Source organism: Akebia trifoliata, chromosome 15 (assembly GCF_017979445.1).
Source record: "Akebia trifoliata isolate Shusen 1 chromosome 15, ASM1797944v1, whole genome shotgun sequence".
NCBI classification, from domain to species: Eukaryota; Viridiplantae; Streptophyta; class Magnoliopsida; order Ranunculales; family Lardizabalaceae; genus Akebia; species Akebia trifoliata.
The window spans coordinates 1,064,690-1,087,642 of NC_141389.1; the positions used below are offsets into that span (position 1 = coordinate 1,064,690).

Sequence of the window (22,953 nt, forward strand, 5' to 3'; positions counted from 1 at the left end):
ATGGAATCCAAACAATATTACCATGTTTCTTGAAAATGAATAGGTCTAACAGTGAGGATCCTTAACTTATTTTTCATTAATCTCAGAAGATCAAGGACAATGGATACATGTCATCAATTTGAAAAACACAGGGATTATCTCTTATATCAATCAAAATATTGGGGGGGGGGGGGGGGTCCCTACAAGGGATACAAACATAGTTATGATCTATCAAAATGGGGGGGGTGGGGGGAGGCTAAATCACCTTCTTTTATGCTTCCCGAAAAATTGAATAACGATTGAAAGTGAAGGTCCTTAAGTCATTTTTCATTATAGAAGACAAAATTCTAAGTACTTTGAAATAAAAAATATTAAAAACTTATTTTTACTGTTGAATTTTAATTTTAAATTGGGGAGTTTGATAGCTTTCCATTCTCAACACCTTGGATCAAGCCCAAAAATGATTTTTTTTTCCTTCTGTGTTTTCCAATTAAATCCAGAGGATTGTGGTGTTGGATTGCCAGTGTGGGCCCACCTTGTCTTATTTGTTTATAAAGTTCAAGTCGTGTAACTATGTAAGGGATGTATGTGGTCGATTTGCAAATGACAAGGTTATACATCTAATATCGATGAATATGGGGGCTAAATCAATATTGATTTTTGTTTCTAGAAAGTTTAGTGGGGTCTATAGCCCCACTCATCCCTACTTGGCTCTGCCCTTGAAGTCAAGGGTGGGTGGTTTTTATTAGAATCCTACTGGATTGACCTAATTTTGCATTTTTTTTACTTAGAGATGTGCACAAAACCATAGATGCTTTTCATTTGTACTCAATGATTTAGAATCCCTACAAGGGATACAAACATAGTTATGATCTATCAAAATGGGCGGGGTGGGGGGAGGCTAAATCACCTTCTTTTTTTCTTCCCGAAAAATTGAATAATGATTGAAAGTGAAGGTCCTTAAGTCATTTTTCATTATAGAAGACAAAATTCTAAGTACTTTGAAATAAAAAATATTAAAAACTTATTTTTACTGTTGAATTTTAATTTTAAATTGGGGAGTTTGATAGCTTTCCATTCTCAACACCTTGGATCAAGCCCAAAAATGATTTTTTTTTCCTTCTGTGTTTTCCAATTAAATCTAGAGGATTGTGGTGTTGGATTGCCAGTGTGGGCCCACCTTGTCTTATTTGTTTATAAAGTTCAAGTCGTGTAACTATGTAAGGGATGTATGTGGTCGATTTGCAAATGACAAGGTTATACATCTAATATCGATGAATATGGGGGCTAAATCAATATTGATTTTTGTTTCTAGAAAGTTTAGTGGGGTCTATAGCCCCACTCATCCCTACTTGGCTCTGCCCTTGAAGTCAAGGGTGGGTGGTTTTTATTAGAATCCTACTGGATTGACCTAATTTTGCATTTTTTTTACTTAGAGATGTGCACAAAACCATAGATGCTTTTCATTTGTACTCAATGAAAAAACATCACTACAACATTTTTGACCTACAGCGGCGTTTTATAACGGCGGATCATTTTATCCGCCTCTATATATCTATATTTTGCAGCGGATAATTGTATCCGCCGCTCTAGGTACCCCGCAAACCCCAATCGTATATATTCAATTCCTATAGCAGCGGATAATTATATCCGCCGCTATAAAATCCAATTTTCTTTTGTATATAAAATTCGGTTTAGTGAGTTCTGCTTATAAAATTTTTTTATTATTAAATATAGCAGCGGATTGGAAAATCCGCCAGTAAAAAATAAAAAAAAATTTAATATAAAAAAGTTTAGTTAATGTATTGCTCTTTATCAATTTATTTTAAATTGAATATAGCGGCGGATTACCATATCCGCCACGATAAAATGAATTTTTTAAATATTTTGTGAAAATTGAATATAACAGCGGATTAATTTATCCGCCACTAAAAAAAATCAAATTTTATTTTTTATTTTTTATTTTTTTAGTATAAAAAGTTATGTTAATGAGTTGTTCTTCGTCAATTTATTTTAAATTAAATATAGCAGCGGATTATTATTTGCGCCGCTAGCTACAGAATGAATTTTTTTTAAATATAAAATATTTCATTTTAGTGAGATTGAATATAGCAGCGGATTATTTTATCCGCCGCTATAGAATGCAATGTAACAATTTTTTGCTGCGGATCTTTTTATCAGCCCCTATAGGACTTATGAATTGGGGAAATTTATCCAATTTATTTGCAGCGGATTGTTTTTTCCGCCCCTATAGGACGTGAGCATTGGAAAAAAAAAATTCCATCCAATTTAGTTGCAGTGGATCCTTTTATTCGCCCGCATAGGATGCATGTATTGGGAAAAAAAACTTTCTATCAAATTTATATGCAGCGGATAAAAACAAGCCGCCCGTAAAAAAATACTTAAAATAAAAATTGACGAAGAAAAAGCCCGCGATTTTTCTTCCCTCTCATTTTCCCCCTCATCCTTCGTTTATTTCACACACACACACACTATCTCTCTCTCTCTCTCACTGCAAAAATCTAGGGCTTGTAGAGGTATTTATTTGGGCGATTTTCATGGGGCGGTGTTCTATCTGACCAGTTCATTCTATGAGATCGAGAGTTCTTGAACGTGAGTTCTCTTAGTTTATTACTCAACCATTCAATGTCTCCTGCAATCGATCATCCTTGTTTGTTTAACCTAAAGAAAGGAAGATCTTTTGTTCGAATTAATGGTGTTGGGAGAATTTCTGCGTGCCTTAATTTGGAGAAGCAAGCACCGGTTTCTACGAATTCGGGGAAATTACCGTTTGAGGACAGTAAAGTGGTTATAGCGATGGAGGTTAGTGTTATAGTTGGAACTTATGCTAGAAATCCAATTGTTCTTTCGAGTGGCAAATGATGTATATTGTATGATATTGAAGGGCGAGAGTATTTCATATAGCAGTTAATGTTCTCGGCCATGGTGATCTAGACTGGGTGAAGGCTGTCACAGAGCAGGGGAACACTCTCACTCATCTCATAAATCTCTTCTACTCGATCCCTCAGGTGAAGTTTTTTTCAAAGTTCCATTGTTTTGTTTTTGTTTTAATTTGTTGGTTTTTTTTAGTGTTTCATTGGGTTTTATTTTTGTTTTTGTTTGTTTCTTTGTATTTGTTTGTAATTTGTTACAAGACAAGACAGGAAGTCCAACTTTTGCTTATTCATTGTTCAAAGCTTTGCTCAACTTCGGAATGTTTTGGTGGAACATTCCGAAATGTTGACATACCAATATATTATGAAAATATGTGTAGTATGATTATACTTTCAATTGATATGTTGGATTAAAACAATTAGAATCGGATTCTTCAAGGTTGTGCCTCTCTGCCTCAGCCTTGGATTGACCATGATCCAATGTTTTTTATGATTATATATGAATTATGGACTCGCTTGGTGCTCTCTCTGATTTTTTGAAACCATGTGCTGGAGTCTTACTTGTGAGTTTATTTGTCGTTTGATAGCATTTCTCCTATTTGTAGTTATCTTTAAAGCCCACTTTTCCATTTGTTTTTTTCTTATTAGAAGCACCTTGTTGGAGAAAAGGGGTATATTAGGCTTTAAGGCTTCTATGGTCCAAAGAAACTATCATATGCAAACCTTACTTATTTCAGGATTCAGTTTGATTTCTCTGTTTTACTGTTACTCTCTATATCAATAACATTGTCTATTAACTTCAAATTAAAGGAAGCTTGTGTTATGGAGGTGGAGACGTACAGTACAGGATGGAAATGGACTGTGATAAACGCTAGTGTGGACCAATGTTATTTTTAAATAATTTGAAAATAGATCCAGCTAATGTTGGCAATAGTGGTCCCACCCATTTCCCTTTCTAGTACGTAGATGATCGAGTGACTCCACTGTAATTGGGATAAGATGAAAACAATGATGCGTGCATAGATGGTTTGGTGGTCTGTAGTTGAGTCTCTCAGCAACTGTTTCTGTCCTAAGTAGGCTGCTATTTGTTTGATTATTCTTGTGTTGAAGTAAGGGAGAAGGCAATGGGTAGTTTACCTTGTGTGCTTGTGATGGAGGTTGTTGTGGAGACTTAGAGGCCTCAATTGGCTCTCATAGAGTTGCCATGTGCAGTATGCACAATGCCTTGTGTGCTTGTAATGAATCCTATTTCTCCAATTAATTGTTTAAAAATTTTATTTTATTTCAGCTGATGTGGTCTAATGCATTAGCACATTGGTAAGTGCTAAAAAGGTCTGAGTGTGTTGTTTAGTATCTTAATCCATCTGAAATATTAGTAATTTATAATAGTCTGTTTCTTTTATAATTCTTTCTCTATAGGCATTAGAGAAAAGTATAGTTCTGGGCAATAGCAATTGCTGATATCATGGCCTGGTTGGCTTTTTTTCATGAATGCCTTCAGTTCTCCCTTGGCCTACACATGAATATTAAATTGGTATCTAATATGGCTGTTAGGAGTAATAAGTTATTGGTAGTAACAATGGAAAGAGATTGATCAGCCGTCTCTTGGTTTTTCAAGTAAAAGGTGTGACAGTGAGGAGAAATGAAGCCTCTCTTTATTGGTCGATCCATTGTGGTTAACCTCCCCAATGTAGCCTGCCACGCGAAAACAGAGACTTTGGAGGGGACCTTGGCACCCCAAATGACTGATGCTGGAAAAACAGAGGTACTATTGGTAGGCAAACCAGATACATAGACCGCATTAACATTGAAGAAGCTTTTCAATGCATAGCAAAGAATGCCCTGAAGAGTGGGGAGGATGAAGAAATGTGAGTAAAATATTTACATATATGTTTATATCATCATCAAATCCTTGCTATAACTAATTCTATACTAATAGGTATTTGATTAAGTTGTCAATTTCTGCTGTTATAATCCAACCATTGAAATAAGGCCACCAATATAAGACTCTGATTATGCTTGGATCTAACCAGATAACTTATATATATGGGTTTTGTTAACGTGTGCTCTTAAGGGCACACCATGGCTCAAGTTTATGAATGTTCTTTCCATCATTAGACATTAAGAAAAAATTTCAAGATAGGAGATCTTAACATACTGTAGCTCTAGGATGAGCTGAATAGTGGAATGGAATCTTGCAAACCAGAGTATTTCTTACTTAACATAAATGAATTGCTGCGAGCATTGGACTTGAAATTTGGACACATTTGACACAAAGAAAAACTCACTAATTCGATGAAAGTCCTTGTTATTATGATGTAGGTGCTGCTCTAATGTCCTTCAAGAATCTATGGCAGAACGTTCCACCAAATTGGCAGGGATCAGATCCTTGTGGTGATGGTTGGGAGGGAATCCGTTGCACCAATTCACATGTCATCTTCATGTAGGTCTTTGTTATAATTTCTTTTCTATCACTTAAGTTGGTTCTTCAATCTTTTTGTTTTGGAATACTTGAGATACTTACCCAACTGATTTCATCTCAGACAATGATCGAGTATGGGATTGAAAGGTCAGCTGTCCGGAGATAATCAGACTTTGTCCAAGTTACAAGTCCTTTATGTCTTCTCTCTGTAGTTCACTTTCTTCCCCTGTAATAGAAGACTAATTCTATTTTAATTTTTCCGAATAAATTCATATCTGATTACCGATTGATCTATGTAGGGATCTATCTTACAACAAGGATCTGACCTATTCCACAAACAATTGGGAACCATTCTAGTCTTCGATGGGAACAATACTGGTCTGGATTTGCTAATTCATACCAAGCACTTGTAAGTCCCAAGTCTTCTTAGTTTGCAATTAATTATTTGCATTGCCAAGGATAAAGAGGTTGGGTAATGTCAGGTTAGGAGGCGGTGTACATATTTCGTCATATCTTAGCATAAATTTGATCCATTATTTCATTTTGATCCTTTATGTTGATGGTAATTATTTTGACATTTTCGAATCATGAGCACTAAGCTTTGTTCCATGATTTTACAGTCATTTCGGCAAGAATTAGCTCTCTAGCACAATCCCATCTAAATTTTCAGCTCAAACATGGTTCTGATACATGTGTAAGTTCCATCGAACTGCTTTAATTGATCCAGTTGTTCGTTTCTCATCTGCAGTTTGTAACCTCATGTTGATTCATTATACTGTTTTAGCTTTATTTCACTACCAATTATTTTTACCATAGCAATGTCTTTTTAAAAAATTTCAGAATTTCAAATGTTTTTCTTTCATTTTGTTCAAAGAAGTCTATTTCAGAGTACTCAGTTTCCTATGTTGGAAATATGGAAAATAAGAACTATAATCCTATATGTTAAACAAAACATAAAGAGTAGATAAGAGTTATATCTAATGTTTCACATAAGAGAGCTGAAGATGTTTGGGTCTCAATAGGCTAGAATTATTATGTAGAAAAATAGGTGCAAGAAATAAATATAACAATCAGTTGAGGCACTTAATGGAAAGAATTTTTTTTTTTTTTTTGGAAGGTAATGGAAAGAAATTTGATGATAAAGAGTGGTATGTTGGGAAAGCACAGAAAAAATCCAAAAGAGAAATGGAACTGAAAGGATGATTTGATCCAAGTGTAAAGAAGATAGTAGACAAATTTCAAGGGGTGAACTTGTATGTGAAGAACTTAGATGATAGCATTGATGACAATAAACTGAAGGAATTGTTCTCAGAGTTTGGCACAATTGCTTCATGCAAGGTTTGTAGCAATGTTCTTTAGGATTTAATTATTAGTGACCAGCTGCACTAATATTCTGGCCATTACTCTAAAATGCTTTGGTTCTGACTTCTTAATAGGTCATGCAAGACCCAAATGGAATTAGTAGGGATTTAGGATTTGTTGCTTTCTCAACTCTTGAAGAAGCAAATTGAGCGGTAAGGTTATATTGTTGTATGCATGGTTTCAAAGCTCGTTTTGACGTCTAATCTCGCTCGTGGACGAGACTGAGTTGTGTTGGACGAGTCAACTCGCCTATGTTTAATCATTAAACCATATTTTAATTTGATAATAAATATTTAAAATTAAAAAAAAATTATTATTTTACGGAAAATGTACAAAATACCAGTTGACTCAGATGAGTTTTACTAACTTGATACAGATTTTCAAAATATCATCCGAGTAAAATCGTGCTTGTCTCATGTTTGCGCATGTCAGATGGCTTGTCTACCCTTCTCATTCATGGACGATACTGAGGTCTCAGATGACATTTAAAACCATGGTTTAACGTCATTTTGAAAATCTGATTATAATTTGATAAGTTTTTGTCTTCTTATTTTTGTAGCTTGCAGAAATGAACGGAAAAATGGTTTTTAATAGACCCCTTTATGTTGCTCTGGTGCAGCAGAAAGAGGATAGAAGGGCAAAGTTGCAGGTAAGTTTCTAGATTCACAACCAAATTATTTTGGGTTTACCCTAAACCTTTACAGTAACGCTATTGTAACCCAAATCCAAACTAGGTTCACTTACCCCTTATTTCATCTTCTTCCCTCCTGTCCTGCATCAATTAGACTACTAACATAGAAACCAAATCAAACAAGGATTTGTCTCCATGTACCAGTCAAAAGAATTTTTAAAAATCATAACACTATGTTTGGCCGTGAGTTTCTAAAAAAATAAAATAGAAATAGACATTATGATTACCCCCATTACTAATAAGAAATAGTCATAGGCCCCTATAATTCTCATAATTCTGAATAAGCACATGACTATAAATATTCTAACCATAGGGTCTCTGGCATTGGTTTACATGTGAAAGGATATTAAACATATATAGTTTGGACTTTGATGTGGCACCACCAGTGATCTTGGGTCCTCAATTTAACACTAACAAACTAGTGCTACATAGTTATTAGTTACAAACTCAATTCTTCTATCTATATTGTTTTCTTGCGCCTTGAATATATCAGTTAGGATCTAACTTGACTAGTGCTGCAGGTCGCAAAATTTGGGTCTGTGAAGGTGGAGAAACTCACGGCGATAGAACGATACTCCCATGTCATGCACATCAACTCCACGGTGAGAGTAATGTCTGCTTCCAATTTTTAATGTTGGTTCAATTTGTAACTATTAACTAATTTGAACTCTGTGAATCTTAGCTACTTAACAAGAGATATTATAAAATTTAGTATAAATGTGAACGTGAATCGAGTCTCTAACCACTCATTTACATAAATAGTGATGATAAGGAGAAGAGAAGTTTGAATAATAGTTTCAAATGGATGCACTTGTACCGTTTTTGTACCCATGAAAATCATTGCCCATGAGGCAATATTTTAGAATATCACAAGCACATAATTCTATTCTATCCATGCTTTCTTTCTGTGTTTATTTCAAATTGTAGTAGTATAATAGTGGTTTATGTCCGTTGACATTGCTTTCTCTTTTGCATTACCATATTTATTTTGCATTTCTCAATCTTCAGAAGTGTTTATGATATGAAAAAGGTGTTTATATGTAGATAGGCTCAAAGTCCTTAAGGGAAAATTCTATGCCTTTTGTAGGTTACAAGAGGCATTTAAGTAAGCTTATTGAATATTTTGAGGTAAGCCCACATTTTTTTACATGAAAAATCTATAGCTATCATATCATACATAATATTAAATAAGTAAACTTTTAATGATATTGACACTACCAATGCTCTCTATGTTTATCAATTCTTCCATTCATCCAATCAACCACATTAGAAGAGGTCCAGTCCAGTGGAAACCTCATCAATATAAGAATCAAGTGAATACCCCAAAGAACTTCCCACAGTTTCACCAAGGAGGGTATACCCGTAGTGTAGAATATGAACTGTCAGAAAAATTCATGAACTTTCAGAAAATTCATGCAGAATATTGCTTTTTAGTTTTAGTATTCTGTGTAGAATTAATTAACTTGTTACTATGGAAACTACCATTCCTTTTTGTCAATATAGTCTTGACTCTTGAATAAAGATGTTAGTTTAAACTATAAACATGTGCCGTTTTTTGGTGATTTACTTATGTATTAGTACGGGATTAATAAAAGTTAGTGTGGCAATAGCAGCTTTCTTATATTATTTATTTTAAAGTTTTCAATCTGTACAGGTTGGAGAACACAGGTTAAATGTGTATATATATATATATATATATATATATAAAATTATAGCAGTGGATACAAATTCTGTTTTTATATATTGTTTTTGAAGGATATATAATAATTTAAAAAAAAAAAAAAGAGCGTATAGCAGCGGATTTTCATATCCGCCGCTATATGTGTTATATTTTTTAAAAAAAAATTGACCTATTGCAGCGGATATTAATATCCGCCTCTATATGGGTTATATTTTTTTTAAAAAAAATTGACCTATTGCAGCGGATTTTAATATCCGCCGCTATATGTATTATATTTTTTTTAAAAAATTGACCTATTGCAGCGGATTTTAATATCCGCCGCTATATGTATTGTATTCTGCTTATAAAAAAAAATTGACCTATTGCAGCGGATATTAATATCCGCCGCAAAAGGTACTACCTGCAACAGCGGAATACATTATCCGCTGCTATAGTTAGCGACGGAGGAAACTACGACGGATCTTTGGTTCCGCTGCTCATCGCCGCAATAACTTTTACCGGCGGAAAAATTACCTTGTAGCGGCGGAAAAATCCGCCGCTGTAGATCAAAAATGTTGTAGTGCATCTATGGTTCGTACACACTTCCACATCAGAAAAGTGTGAATGTAGTAAGAAAGAATAATGTTGAAGTGACCTCAAGATTATCCTCATTTCACACTTTTCTAATGTGAAAGTATGTAAGAATCGTAGATGCTTTTCATTGAGATACAAGTGAAAAGCATGTATGGTTCTGGGCGCACCTCCATGTTAGAAGAGTGCGAAATGAGGTCACTCCAGCACGATTTCTTTTTATTACGAGAAGCCAAAAACCAAGCATATTTAAGTGACTTGGCCCTAAAGTCAATGGAGCCAACTCTCCGAGTCAACTTGGTAATGCTTGGTCAAAAATCAACAAGAGTTATTTGGCTAAGCATAAATTTTTTGCGGAGGGTAAAAAGTACCAAAAATAATATTTTCCAAATACTTAGGAATTCGATAATTTTTTATTCGACTCATTTAAGTTAAATAACAAGTTTTTGACTTGACTCAACTCAACTCGTTTGACAGTTGAAGTGAGCTTTTGAGTTTCAAAAACTATGAAACCAAGTGGTCAAGTAGTATGGTTTAGCAAGGAAACACTCAACAAAAGGACACCCAGCCTCTTTATAAAGGATTACTTAACTGTATCATTTGTCTTTGCATATATGTAAGGGTGGCGTTCGGATTGGGGATAGGGCTGTCCATGGATCAGGTTCGGATCGGTTTTGGGATAGGTTTGGGACCAATCCAATAAGGATATATAAGATCGGAACTGAAACCAATTCGATAAAGTATCGAACCAAACTTCTTTTGGATCATGTTTTTATTATATATCAAAGTCAGGATACCAACCCGATCAATTGGATCGGATCCAGATCAGACCAAACCCAATAATTGATATTGTTTTGATCCTTCCAACATAAAATTAAAAAGAAGCAAATAATTAAAATCAACCTTATTACAATCTTGAAATTATTTTTCTTGAAGTCCTTAATTATGCCATTAAAATATGGTAATAAGTTTGCTATAAATAGCGCTTCAAATATTCGACGACTGTAGTGTACTTAACATCCGGATAAAGCTTCGAAGCTTCTTCTCCTTCTTCGCCTATTTCGAAATTTGTAAGGCAACCCTCATAGCAAACATGATAGTAATGTGTCAATCCAACTTGTTCTGCATAATCTTTACCTGTAAAAGAAAGAAAAATAAAAAAGAAAATTAAAGAACATTGTTGGGTACTTGGTGTCGATGTTTGAAAAGTAATTTTTTTTTCTTTTTTCGATTGGTAAGATAAGTTTTCATGACAAGGTTTATGATCTTGTCTCAAGGTAATGTCTCGTTACAAGGGAAAACTAGATTATCTCGACCAAGACATTTCAATAACATTAATCTAAAATAGTCTCAAAATATTTGATACTATAAACGGACTTAAATTTACGTTCTAATTTCGATACATATCAGAATGTCACGACTGAAACATTTTGAAATGGTACAAAACTTTAATCGAAGAGTTCATCACACCACCAGGCACTAGTTGAGCTGGTAAGGTCGACTGGGTGTGCTCCTTGGGTCACACCTTCAAATCTCTATATGTCCTTCCACATAAAAGTGGTTATATTTAATTGCTATCACGTGAATGTGCGACCCGCCAAAGCAAAAAATAAATAAAAATAAAATCTAAAAGTACGTCACCATTACAATAGCTCATCATGGTCGCTATTTATCATATAGCACTCATATTTGATACGTGAGATGTTGAAACTTTGTAAGAAGGCCAAAAGATTTCAATGTAGTATTTTCAAGTCTATTGAAATTTGTTTAGTATATATTTTCCTCCATTCTCAGGTGAGTCATACCCCAATTAAGCCTCATGACCCTCTTATATTCATAGTTATTTCCTTCTCCAACAGATCGTTCTTTTGGGGTAAATGATTGTTAACATGGTATTAGAGTACTGGCTCTTATAGGTCATGAGTTCGAATCTTTGCACCCTTATAGGTGAGGGGGAGTGTTGAGTATATATTTTCCTCCACTCTCGTGTGAGTCATACCCCATTTAACCTCTGTGACCCTCTTATATTCAGAGTTTCCCCCCTTCTCCCTCTTATATTAATAGCTCTCCCCTTTTCCAATAGATCAATCTTTTGGGGTAAAAGATTGTGAACAAATTTAAAGGGTATTTATAATTAAAACTTAATTTAAGGTCCTTGTTTTTTCATACGTGGCAAGCATGTGGGGAACATGGTCCACTATTCAGTCGAACCCATTCCCCGCATCGATCCAATCATATGGTAGTGGTGTGATTGATTAGGGGAAGAACAATACCTCTTATGATAGCTAAGAAATCTTCCTTGGACAGAATAGTCTTGTTCAATACTTTCCCAATAAGTTTTTCCCATTTTTCCACAACTTCTCTTTGAGATAAGATATTTTCCGGTGGCCTGAGATACAATGTTTTGTTGAGTGTACGAGGGTCATCTATGGTTTTGATGGTGTAGGTTCCGATATCCTCCTCGTCCAAGTAAATAACTGCCAAGAAAAAACATTAGATCTTGAGTGATGCTACCATGACTACGTTAGAAAGATTTTAAATCTTACCTAGGGTCTTTGGGCTCACATGGATTACCATGTTGCACAAATAACACCTCAGCACTCTAAAGTTCATGGCATAGATCATATTAGAAATAAATAAAAGAATTTTTTTTTTTGACTTGATCCAATGTTCACCAAACTTCCAAATTTAAAATTCAATTCCAACGATGAAAATTAACATTTTTTAAACCTCATTCAAAGCTAATGTTTTCAAGTACTATATCTTCACCTTTTTGGTTGCCATCTCCAAGCAAGACTACACTCTCCCTTGAAGGAGTGATCTTACCCGGTTGACATAGGCCACCGACAAAGTATCCGGCAAAGCAATTTGCAGAGACATAAGTGAAAGGAATCCTTGCATCTTCGATCGCCTTCCTCACCACCATCTTGTCATCAAAAGTAACCCTTCCGGGTTCCATGGCATCAGCCATCCGTGCTGGGTCCGTGCCAAACTCCGATGGCAAGAAACGCTACAAATTTGTTCATATATCTTATGTTTAAAAAATAAAATGCTAATGTGCATTAATCTCAATGACCTCTACAAGCGAAATACAAACAAGGAGTAAGAATAAGGATTAAGTATAAACTAACTCTTTACACTTTTGTACACCATGCGAGGCTCATATAAATATTGAGATCTACCTTAAAATGACATCGATTCTCACATTGCTCATGTGGAGGTGTACACATAGCCATAACACTTTTCACTTGTATCTCGATGAAAAGCATCTATGGTTCCATACATACATCCACGTCAGCAATGTGAGAATCGAAGTCAATTTTAATGTTACTTCTGCATTTTCCTTTCCTATGTATTAACCAAGAGTCGAGATCCCATACGGTGCCAAACATGCAACATAGACACCTATCCTAACAGCTTCACACACCTAACAAACCACCTAATGACACGTGGTAACTTGTCATTGATTAAAAAAATAATCTTGACACGTGGAAATTTGTTATTTGTCTTTTTTTAGAGGTCACATGTCACTTATATATTTATTTAACAGCTTAACAGCCTCATTGAGAAACAGTAAATCCAGCCTCTTTGCCTCCTGAACCTAGTGTATTATTTTAGTTTACCTTGACATTGCCAGCTTCTTTAATAGCCTCAACAAGCTTGAGCTGAAGAAGGATATGGTGACTCCTGATATGAACACCAGAAATGGCACATATCACGACATCGACTAATTTAACAGCATCGACGAGGCTTTGATGATTATTAAACGAACCTTCGATGAGTTGGGCCCCTTGATCTTTGAACGACAAGAGCATCTGAAGCTTATCGATGTCGACACCAATCTCGGGTCGATGGAGGACGTAAGTAATGTGATCATTGGCCAAGCTAGCCTTCACAAGCCTCCTACCTATGTAACCAGTGCCCCCTACTATAAGAACTTTACTATTAGCCATCTTAATTAATTTGCTTTTCTTTTGTTCTTGGTTGCCAATGAAAACCAAGCCCATGTGTATGTATATATAAGAAGTGAGTGTGAATCTCAAGTCTAAATAATTAGTTGGGTTGTAGTTGATTGACCATCAATGCAAGTAACCTGTGTCGGGTTACTTGCTTTGAAAACTGGGAGAAAATTTTTCTATTATTTATTATTTAATTAGAGATGGTTAGGTGGGTTGGGACAATATGAACCCTTGTGGGTTCAAAGAGATAAGTCAATATGAGCCAAATATGAGCCAGGATTTTTGGTCAAAGGATGGTCAACTGATAATCTTGGTTTCCTTCTATGAAAATATTGTGTTTGTCACAATAAACGATGATTGGCCCGTAATTCCGAAATCATAGATTTAGATTTATAAAATAAATAAATAAAACTTGGGCTTAATATTAATATCTCAAAATTTTATTTTCAAGAAACGGTTTTTAGGGAGTTGAAGATGATGGACTTTGGAAAGAAACTCAAAAATATCATTTTACTACTTCTCAAAAAAATTCCAAATTTACGAAACTGTTTGAATGTATCCGAATTAACTAAACCAAATTGAATCTCATTCGAATACTTACGGAATCCAAACACTATTACTATGTTTCTTGAAAAATGAATAGTGTCTAAAGGTGATGATCCTTAACTTATTTTTCATTAATCTTAGAAGATCGAGGACAATGGATACATGTCATCAATTTCAAAAACACGGGGATTATCTCTTATATCAATCAAAATATGGGGGGTTATTTTCCCCGAAAAGTTGAATAAAGATTGAAAGTGAAGGTCGTTAAGTCATTTTACATCGTAGAAAACAAAATTCCAAAAACTTTGGAAAAAAAAATTAAAAACTTATTTTAATTGTTGAATTTTAATTTTAAATTGGGTAGTTTAATAGCTTTTCATTTTCAAAACCTTGGATCAAGCCCTATATATATATATATATGGGAGCGGTTCAGCAACCCCTTATGGTGCCCCATCAAAAGTGATTTACAAAAAATGCGTGGCACCATAATGGGACTGCTGAACTGCTCCCTCTATATATATATATATATATATATATATATATATATATATATATAATTTTTCATGTGTTTTCCAATTAAGTCTAGAGGATTGAGATGTTGGATGGCCAATGTGGGCCCACCTTGCCTTATTTGTTTATAAAGTTCAGGTCATGTTACTATGTATGGGATGTATGTGGTCGGTTTGCAAATGATAGGGTTAGGGTTAAATCAAAATTGATATTTGTTTTTGGAAGGTTTATTGGGGGCTATAGCCCCCACTCGTCCCTAATAGGCTCCACCCTTGAAGTCAATGGTTGATGGTTTTTATTAGAATCGTGTTGGATTGACCTCATTTTGCATTTTTGTGACCTAGAGATGCACACAAAATCATAGATGCTTTTCACTCGTACCCAATGAAAAAACATCTATGGTTCGTCCGCACCCCCACATCATAAAAGTGTGAATGAAGTAAGAAAGAATAATGTTGAAGTGACCTCAAGATCGTCCTCATTTCACACTTTTCTGATGTGGAAGTATGTAAGAATCGTAGATGCTTTTCATTGAGATACAATTGAAAAGCATATATGGTTCTGTGTGCACCTCCATGTCAGAAAAGTGCGAAATGAGGTCACTCCAACACGACTCTTCTTTTTTATTACAAGAAGCCAAAAACCAAGCATTTTTAAGTGAGTTGGCCCTAAAGTCAATGAAGCCAACTCTCCGAGTCAACTTGGTAATGCCTAGTCCAAAATCAACAAGAATTATTTGGCTAAGCATAAATTTTTTGCGAAGGGTAAAAAATACAAAAAAAATATATATATTTTCTAAATACTTAGGAATTCTATAATTTTTTAATTGACTCATTCAAGTTAAATAACAAGTTTTTGACTTAACTCAACTCAACTCGTTCGACAATTGAAGTGAGTTTTTGAGTTTCAAAAACTATGAAACCAAGTAGTCAAGTAGTATGAGTTAGCAAGGAAACACTCAACAAAAGGACACCTAGCCTCTTTATAAAGGATTACTTAACTATATCATTTGTATTTGCATATATGTAAGGGTGGCGTTCAGAGGCCCCTAAAGAGAGCCAAACACTTTTTTCAATATATGGGTTAGAAATTTCGGATCGGTCTGAGTTTTTGTGAGGATGATCTCTATGATGAGAAGATAATCCTCATAAAAAAGCAGTCCTTTCCGAAACTTCTAACCCCATCAAAAGTGGTTTACAAAAAATGGATGCAGTCCACGGTTCTTTAACTTGTAAAAGAGAGTTAGAAGTTTTGGAATGAACTGATTTTTGGTGAAGATGATCCTCACAAAAAATCGGCCAATTCTTAAACTTGTAACCCCTATTTTGAAAATTGTTTGGCTCTTTTTAGAGCCTCCGAACGCTTCCCTATATATATATATATATGAATCATGATAACTTGACCATCCCACGTGGCAAACTCAATATATTCAGCATATTCTAATAAACACTTTATAAATCCTAAAGGTATCAATATAATATAAAATATATTCTTGATCCTTCCAACATAAAATTAAGAAGAAGCAAATAATTAAAATCAACTTTATTACAAATCTTGAAATTATTTTTCTAGAAGTCTTTAATTATGCCATTAAAATATGGTAATAAGTTTGCTATAAATAACGTTTCAAATATTCCACGACTGTAGTGTACTTAACATCCGGATAAAGCTTTGAGGCTTCTTCTTCTCCTCCACCTATTTCGAAATTTGTAAGGCACCCCTCATAGCAAACATGATAGTAATGTATCCATCCAACTTGTTGTGCATAATCTTCACCTGAAAAAGAAAGAAAAATTAAAAAAATTGCTATTGGCACCCCAACTTTTGCTTATTACACCTCAATTTCTTAAATTATTTATCACACTCTAAATAAATATTAAAACACATCATTCAACATTAGAAAAGTTGAGTCAAGATTTTCTAATGCTCCCTATAACAAACACCCCCGGACATGGCATGGGTTAGAATCATAGATTTTTTTTCCCTTCGGATACACAACTGTACATCCCCATAAATATGTGTAGTTGTGAATCCCGAAAAAAAGAATCTATGATTCTAGCACACGCCAGGTCGGGGGGGTGTTAGAGTTGGGGGGGGGGGGGGGGAACAACTTCAGTAATTGTTTACAGTCAGTAATTGTTTACAGTTAGGATTAGATTCATATAAAATCCTAAATCTATCAGAGAGCGAGAGAGTGTATCTATTGGCACACCAACTTTTATTGTTTCTCAAACATTGACTTATTTTTTTTAATTGGAGTGTAATAAGTAGAAGTTGGGGTGCCAATAGCAATTATCGTGATTAAAAGGAAATGAAAGATTATTGTTGGGTACTTGTTGTCAAAGTTCAAAAATGATTTTTTTTTTTGATTGGTAAGAAAAAAAATTCATGATAAAGTTTATGATCCATCTCAAGGTAATATCTTGTTATGAGAAAAATCTAGATTATCTCAATCAAGACATTTCAATACAATCTCATGAAATAATCCCGAAACATTCAATACTTTAGTTTGGGGTTAATGTTTCGTTCTAATTTCAATAGAAATGAGAATGTCTCGACCGAAGCATTTTGAAATGGTATGAAACTTTAAACTAAAAGTACATCTACAACGGTTCATTATTTTCGCTATTTGTCATTGTAGCACTCATATCTATTTTTCATTAAAGTTTCATACCATTTCAAAATGCTTAATTTAAGGTCACTGTAGCAAACATGAAGTGAACATGATCCACTAATCAGTCAAACCCATTCCCCGTATCGATCTGATCAAATGGTCATGTTGTGATTGATTAGGGTAAGAATCGTACCTCTCATAGTAGCCAAGTAATCCTCCTTGGACCAAGTAGTCTTGTTCAATACTTTCCCACTAAGTTTCTCCCATTTTTCCACAACTTCTCTCTGAGATAGAATGTTTTCCGGGGGCCTGAGATGAAGCGTTTTGTTGAGTGTCCGAGGGTCGTCAATGGTTTTGATGGTGTAGGTTGCGATATCCTCCTCAGCCAAGTAAATTGCTACCAAGAAAGCACATCAATTGTCAAATATATGACTAAGGCCTTTATAATTCATTAGCTCTGATGGGATCTCGTGCATTATTAGACCAACTTATGAAAGATACATACATTTGAGGGGTTTGTTTGATTGTAGAGAAAACATTTTGAAGATAAATGAATTCCTCAGGAAAAATGATTTCTGATATTTGGTTGCACCTAGAAAAATGACAAAAAGAGAGATGTAGTTTTGGGAGTGGAGGTGATCATGATAGAATAACCTTGATGAATTTACGATTCCGGCTCACTTTCATTTAAATTATCAAAACATGATCGTGCAAAATCACATATTTTTCAAGTGACGAGGTTGTAAGTTTAAAGTGACAAACTCGCTGGTTGGTATAGTGATGATTTCGCTGAAACTAGCATAACCTGCAAGGTTGTCATTTTAAACTTATGAAATTGTCACTTTAAATCCTCTGATATTATTATCGTTCATGTTTTGGTAAATAAAATGAACAATGAGCCGGAATCGTAAATTCATCAAAAGTTAGTCACGTTTTTGTAAATGTCTCAATCATTTTCTTGGTGGGGTTTAGAAAAAGTGATTTTTCCATGAAAATGTACAATCATATACTTGAAAATTCTATTTTTTAAAAGAAAATCTTTCTCTCTCCACGAAAATATACAATAATTCACTTGAAATCAGATTTTCCAGGAAAATCATTTTCTCAATGTAACTCATTGCATGAATCGTAAGAAATTAGATCTTTAATGATGCTTGCATGACTACCTCAGAAAGAGAGATTTTAAATCTTACCAAGGGTCTTTCAGCTCACATGGACTACCATGTTGGACCAAAAACACCTCGGCACTCTAGAGTTCATGACATTGATCCTATTAAACATATGTATATACACATCTATGAGTGACAATTATTTCCATTTTACAAGATTCAATGGCATCTAACAGTGTTACGTAAAACATTGAAAAAATGGACAACATTCAGGTGGTTGTATAAAAATAGTTAACGATAAAAAATTGACTCTCCACAATTCTAAACCACTTTTGATGGAATTAGAACTTTTAGAGTAGGCTGATCTTTTGTGAGGATGATCTACTTACCCTAGGGATCATCCTAACAAAAAATCATCCCATTTCAAAACTTCTAACCCATATAAGACAAACGTTATCTCTCTAATATTGTCTGTCGAACATGACCGTGTGGGAATATATATATATATATATGGATTAGATTCCGCTGACTCGAGAAATATGATTCTAGTTATGAAACAAGCTCTTGATCGTGTAAATACAAAATCCAATGGTTGAAAGTTATTCTTAAGATAAGTATCATCGAGATATGTATTGTTGAGATATGCGTAAAATCTTAACTATTGAGTTTTGTGTTTACACGGTCAAGATCTTGTGTCATAACTTGAGTCATATTTCTTAAGTTTACGGAACCCTCCCTAATATATATATATATATCTCCTCAAACCTTGTTTGAAGCTAGTGTTTTTTTTTTTTCCCGCATACAAGTGTTATATAATTACCTTTTTGGTTGCCATCTCCAAGAATGTTCACATTCTCCCTCCAAGGAGTGATTTTACCCGGTTGACATAGGCCACCAATGAAGTATCCCGCAGAGCAATTTGCGACAACGTAAGTGAAAGGAATCCTTGCATTTTCGATCGCCTTCCTCACCACCATCTTGTCATCGAATGTCACCCTTCCAGGTTCCATGGCATTGGCCATACGTGCTGGGTCCGTGCCATACTCCGATGGCACGAAGCGCTGCAAATTTGTTCATTTATCTTATATTTAGAAAATAAAAATGTTAATGTGAATTGAATTTCAATTGCCTTCAAAGGATTGTTTTTCCATAGAAGTCCCAAAAAGTAATTATATTCTATAGTTTAAGACAATCGACGAGGGTTTTATTTTTATTTTTATTTTTCAAAACTTTGTCATCCTGGATATGAATTGTCTTACACAATATCTCATTTGCCAATCGGGATGACTTGGGCAAAAATTTTAAAATCTTGACCGATTCAATTGGATTTTTTGAATTTTTTATTTAAATAATTTTTTTAGAATTAAATATTTATTATATAAATAAAAATATGATTTTTTTAATAATAATCTTCTAATCCACTTTATTTATAAAAAAAATTAAAATTATTCACATTTAAATATATATTAAAAAATAATTATTAATTAAATTAAAAGATTTATCTTGTCCAAAACAAGATGACTCAAACAAATCAACTTGACATTATATTGGACCACACTGCCATTTGTGGAATTAAAAAATAGAGGTAATTAGTTTAATGATAAATTTTATAAGGGGAGTCAGTGACACGTGTCAAGGGTCGATTCTGGTAGCGTTACTAAGAAAATTAGAACCATAACCCTATATTTTTTTTAGTTACGATTCTTGTCAGTTTCAAATCCGATTATAAAATAAGTGGAACTGAAATCGTCAAGAATCACAAACACTCTTAGGTTCCGATTCTGAAGAATCAAATGGAAAAATAACAATTCAAAATTATTATTTAAAAAAATATTCTTTTAAAAAATAACTTATTATCTACAAAGTATCAACTTAATTATAATTTATTCCACTAAAATTATGATTTAATAAAAAAATTTCAAAAAATAAGTAATAAACTTTGAGAAGAGATGACCCATTATAAACTCCAATATTTAATTTATATGAAAAATTAAAGAAGATAAAATATATGTTAATTTTAAATGTATGAAAGAGTCTTATTGGAGTAACATTAAAAACATTTTTGTGTTCTCACTGGAGTCCTGATAATATGACTCGTCAGGTGGAATACTCAAATGACTCCATGATGTGGATAAGTTTAGGTACAATAGATTTATAAGCACTGGGATACACGACTCTCTCGAGATACACTTTTATGGGGAAATGCAAATGTGTATCCTGAGACATACCGATCTACGATACCCAAACTTACCACATCATGAAGTCATTCGAATTTGCCACCTGGCGAGTCATATTTTCACGACTCTTCTCAATAACAAGCTGCAATATGTCCATCAAAAATGAGTCTTGATAATATGACTCACCAAGTGGCATACTCAAATGACTCCATGATGTGGATAAGTTTGGGAATGGTAAATTTGTACGCCTTGGGATACAAGGTTCCTTCGGGATACACATTTTTATGGGAAAGTATAATCGTGTATCTCGAGACATATAGATCTAAGGTTCTCAAACTTGTCCGAGTCATTTGAGTATGGCACCTGGCAAGTCATATTATCAGGACTCATCAAAAATATATATCCATCGCACTAACCTCACCAACTAATGACACGTGGCAATTTAAAATCTCAGCTCAAACTACAGTTACACAATGATATTGAAGTTAGTGGGGGTATTAAAGTGAGATAGCAACGTTGGAGGTAGAGGAAGAAAAATCGAGACATTTAACCCCACCACCACTACCACCCAAAAGTGTGGTACCCACCGTTGGATTTAATTATGGCAAAACACTGTCGTTACTAAAATAGTAAGATTTTAAATCTTACTAAGGGCTTACCACATCAGCAATCCAGCACCACAGTCCTCTAAGTTTCATAAAAAAACTCAGATTCAAATTTTTTTATCCCAAAAAATAAAATCTTTTTCCAAGTTGATCCAAGGTTTTAAAAATGGAAGGCTATCAAACTTCCTCATAACTCACAAACTTAAAAATTGAATTTCTTTGGTGAAAAATAATTTTATTTTATTTTTTTCAAAGTTGATAGAACTTTGTCTTCTACAATCCTGAAGCATCAGATCGTGTTTTTAGATGTCATAAGGTGAGTCCAAGCCCCAAGGACAACCATTAGTAAGGGTGAAATCCTTACTAACTTAGTAAGACTAGTCAAAATGTATAGTTTTTAATTTACCTTGATATTGCCAGCTTCTTTAATGGCCTCAACAAGCTTGAGCTGAAGAAGGACATTATGACTCCTGATATGGACACCAGAAATGGCACATATCACAACATCAACTAATTTAACAGCATCGACGAGGCTTTGATGGTCATTAAACGAACCCTCGACGAGGTAGGCTCCTTGTTCTTTGAACGACAAGAGCATTTGAACCTTCTCGATGTCGACACCAATCTCGGAGCGATGGAGGACATAAGTAATGTGACCATGGGCCAAGCTAGCCTTCACAAACCTTCTGCCTAGGTAACCTGTGCCCCCTACTATAAGAACTTTGCTCTTAGCCATCTTAATTTGTTTTTTTTTTTTTTCTTTCTTTCTTGGTGCCAATATTGCAAAGCTAACCTTGGTGTGTGTATATATATAGGAAGTGTGTGAGTTTGAAGTCTACAGAGTTAGTAAGGTTGTTCTTGATTGAACATCAAATACAAGTAGATACAAGTTAGGTTACTTGTTTTCAAAATTGAGGAAAAAATATTCATTGCTTATTATTCAATTAGACTTAGTTAGGTGGGATGGTTTTAGATAATATATATGATCTTCAGTGCACTAAATAGATAAGTCAATGATTGATATGTTAAACTCACGTTTTTCGATGGCCAATTAAATCGTACATTTGTGTGTGTGTGTAGTGATTTTCTAGCGCCCTCCTCTGACACACGCCCCATCACAGAATCGTAGATCATTTGTCTTGGGATATGCACAATCATAGATCTTTTCTTGTATATCTCGAGGCAAATGATCTACAGTTTTGTGATGGGATGTGTGTCAGAGGGGGGACGTCATATCATCACGACTTTTTTTTTTTTGTTATTTTAATGAGATGGGTTTCGTCATAAGGAATTAAGTCAATAACGAATGGGTTCAGTTGAAAGTTTCTAAATTTTGGAAAACCTCTATTATAGAAGAAGTAGAATCGTTGAATAATGATTTTCTGAACCCCCCTCCCCCTCCCCCTCCCCCTTGACATACTCTCCCATTTGCCCCTGACGTGGCATGGGTTACAACCATAGATTTTTCCTCAGGACACACATCTACACATCCCCTAAAAGATCTATGGTTCTAAGCCATGCCACGTTAGAGAGTGCATGTCAGAGAGGGCATTAGAAAAATCATGACTCAAAAAGAATTAGATCGGCTCTCCTAGTGTGTGATTTTCCAATACATGTAGAAAATTTTTTTTCTTTTGATAATCAAGTATCCTTGTAGACAGTGGACCATGTCCATATCTAGGCTTTGCCCAGTTCGTAGACCAGGGTCTTGTCCAAGGACTAGTCCCGGGGCACGTGCAACACTCGCACATCACACACACCAGATTAGTGAGGGTGTGCTCTCAAGGGTGGCTCTTGAGGAATTAATGCTCATATTGGGTATCGAACTCATGAC

The 22,953-nt window shown here is 34.6% G+C and overlaps 2 protein-coding genes and 1 long non-coding RNA gene across 13 annotated transcripts; 1 reads left to right on the forward strand and 2 right to left on the reverse strand.

The window, feature by feature from the left end:
• The first annotated feature begins 2,130 nt into the window (after positions 1 to 2,130).
• On the forward strand, positions 2,131 to 9,011 carry LOC147383787 (uncharacterized). Of its 11 annotated transcripts, none has more exons than XR_015172944.1 (12): positions 2,162 to 2,802; positions 2,885 to 3,008; positions 4,492 to 4,741; positions 5,196 to 5,316; positions 5,417 to 5,442; positions 5,595 to 5,704; positions 5,916 to 5,989; positions 6,413 to 6,633; positions 6,732 to 6,809; positions 7,034 to 7,128; positions 7,217 to 7,306; positions 7,870 to 9,011. It is a non-coding gene; the product is annotated as an uncharacterized LOC147383787 (long non-coding RNA). The 11 variants fall into 11 exon arrangements; XR_015172949.1 differs by having other exon boundaries at positions 2,306 to 2,802; positions 5,417 to 5,476; positions 7,870 to 9,006; XR_015172946.1 differs by having other exon boundaries at positions 2,310 to 2,802; positions 4,498 to 4,741; positions 7,870 to 9,005.
• Positions 9,012 to 10,468: 1,457 nt separating this feature from the next.
• LOC147383788 (bifunctional pinoresinol-lariciresinol reductase-like) lies at positions 10,469 to 13,594 on the reverse strand. The gene is made up of 4 exons (XM_086425821.1): positions 13,223 to 13,594; positions 12,369 to 12,609; positions 11,873 to 12,076; positions 10,469 to 10,736 (listed from the first exon to the last, which is right to left on the reverse strand). The coding sequence occupies exons 1-4, from the start codon at positions 13,550 to 13,552 to the stop codon at positions 10,573 to 10,575; spliced, it is 939 nt and encodes a 312-aa protein (XP_086281947.1). The 5' UTR covers positions 13,553 to 13,594; the 3' UTR covers positions 10,469 to 10,572.
• Positions 13,595 to 16,094: 2,500 nt separating this feature from the next.
• On the reverse strand, positions 16,095 to 21,896 carry LOC147383789 (bifunctional pinoresinol-lariciresinol reductase-like). The gene is made up of 4 exons (XM_086426902.1): positions 21,526 to 21,896; positions 19,158 to 19,398; positions 17,422 to 17,625; positions 16,095 to 16,390 (listed from the first exon to the last, which is right to left on the reverse strand). The coding sequence occupies exons 1-4, from the start codon at positions 21,853 to 21,855 to the stop codon at positions 16,227 to 16,229; spliced, it is 939 nt and encodes a 312-aa protein (XP_086283028.1). The 5' UTR covers positions 21,856 to 21,896; the 3' UTR covers positions 16,095 to 16,226.
• Positions 21,897 to 22,953: the final 1,057 nt, after the last annotated feature.

Coding starts and splice junctions, on each gene's coding strand:
- LOC147383788 (XM_086425821.1), bottom strand. CDS start 13,552: ATGGCTAATAGTAAAGTTCTTATAGTAGGGGGCACTGGTTACATAGGT. Junction 12,610..13,222: donor AAGAAGCTGGCAATGTCAAG/GTAAACTAAAAT, acceptor ACAAATTTGTAG/CGTTTCTTGCCATCGGAGTT. Junction 10,737..11,872: donor TTTCTTAGCTATCATAAGAG/GTATTGTTCTTC, acceptor TTTCTTTTACAG/GTAAAGATTATGCAGAACAA.
- LOC147383789 (XM_086426902.1), bottom strand. CDS start 21,855: ATGGCTAAGAGCAAAGTTCTTATAGTAGGGGGCACAGGTTACCTAGGC. Junction 17,626..19,157: donor TGGAGATGGCAACCAAAAAG/GTAATTATATAA, acceptor CTTTCTTGGTAG/CAATTTACTTGGCTGAGGAG. Junction 16,391..17,421: donor TTACTTGGCTACTATGAGAG/GTACGATTCTTA, acceptor TTTCTTTTTCAG/GTGAAGATTATGCACAACAA.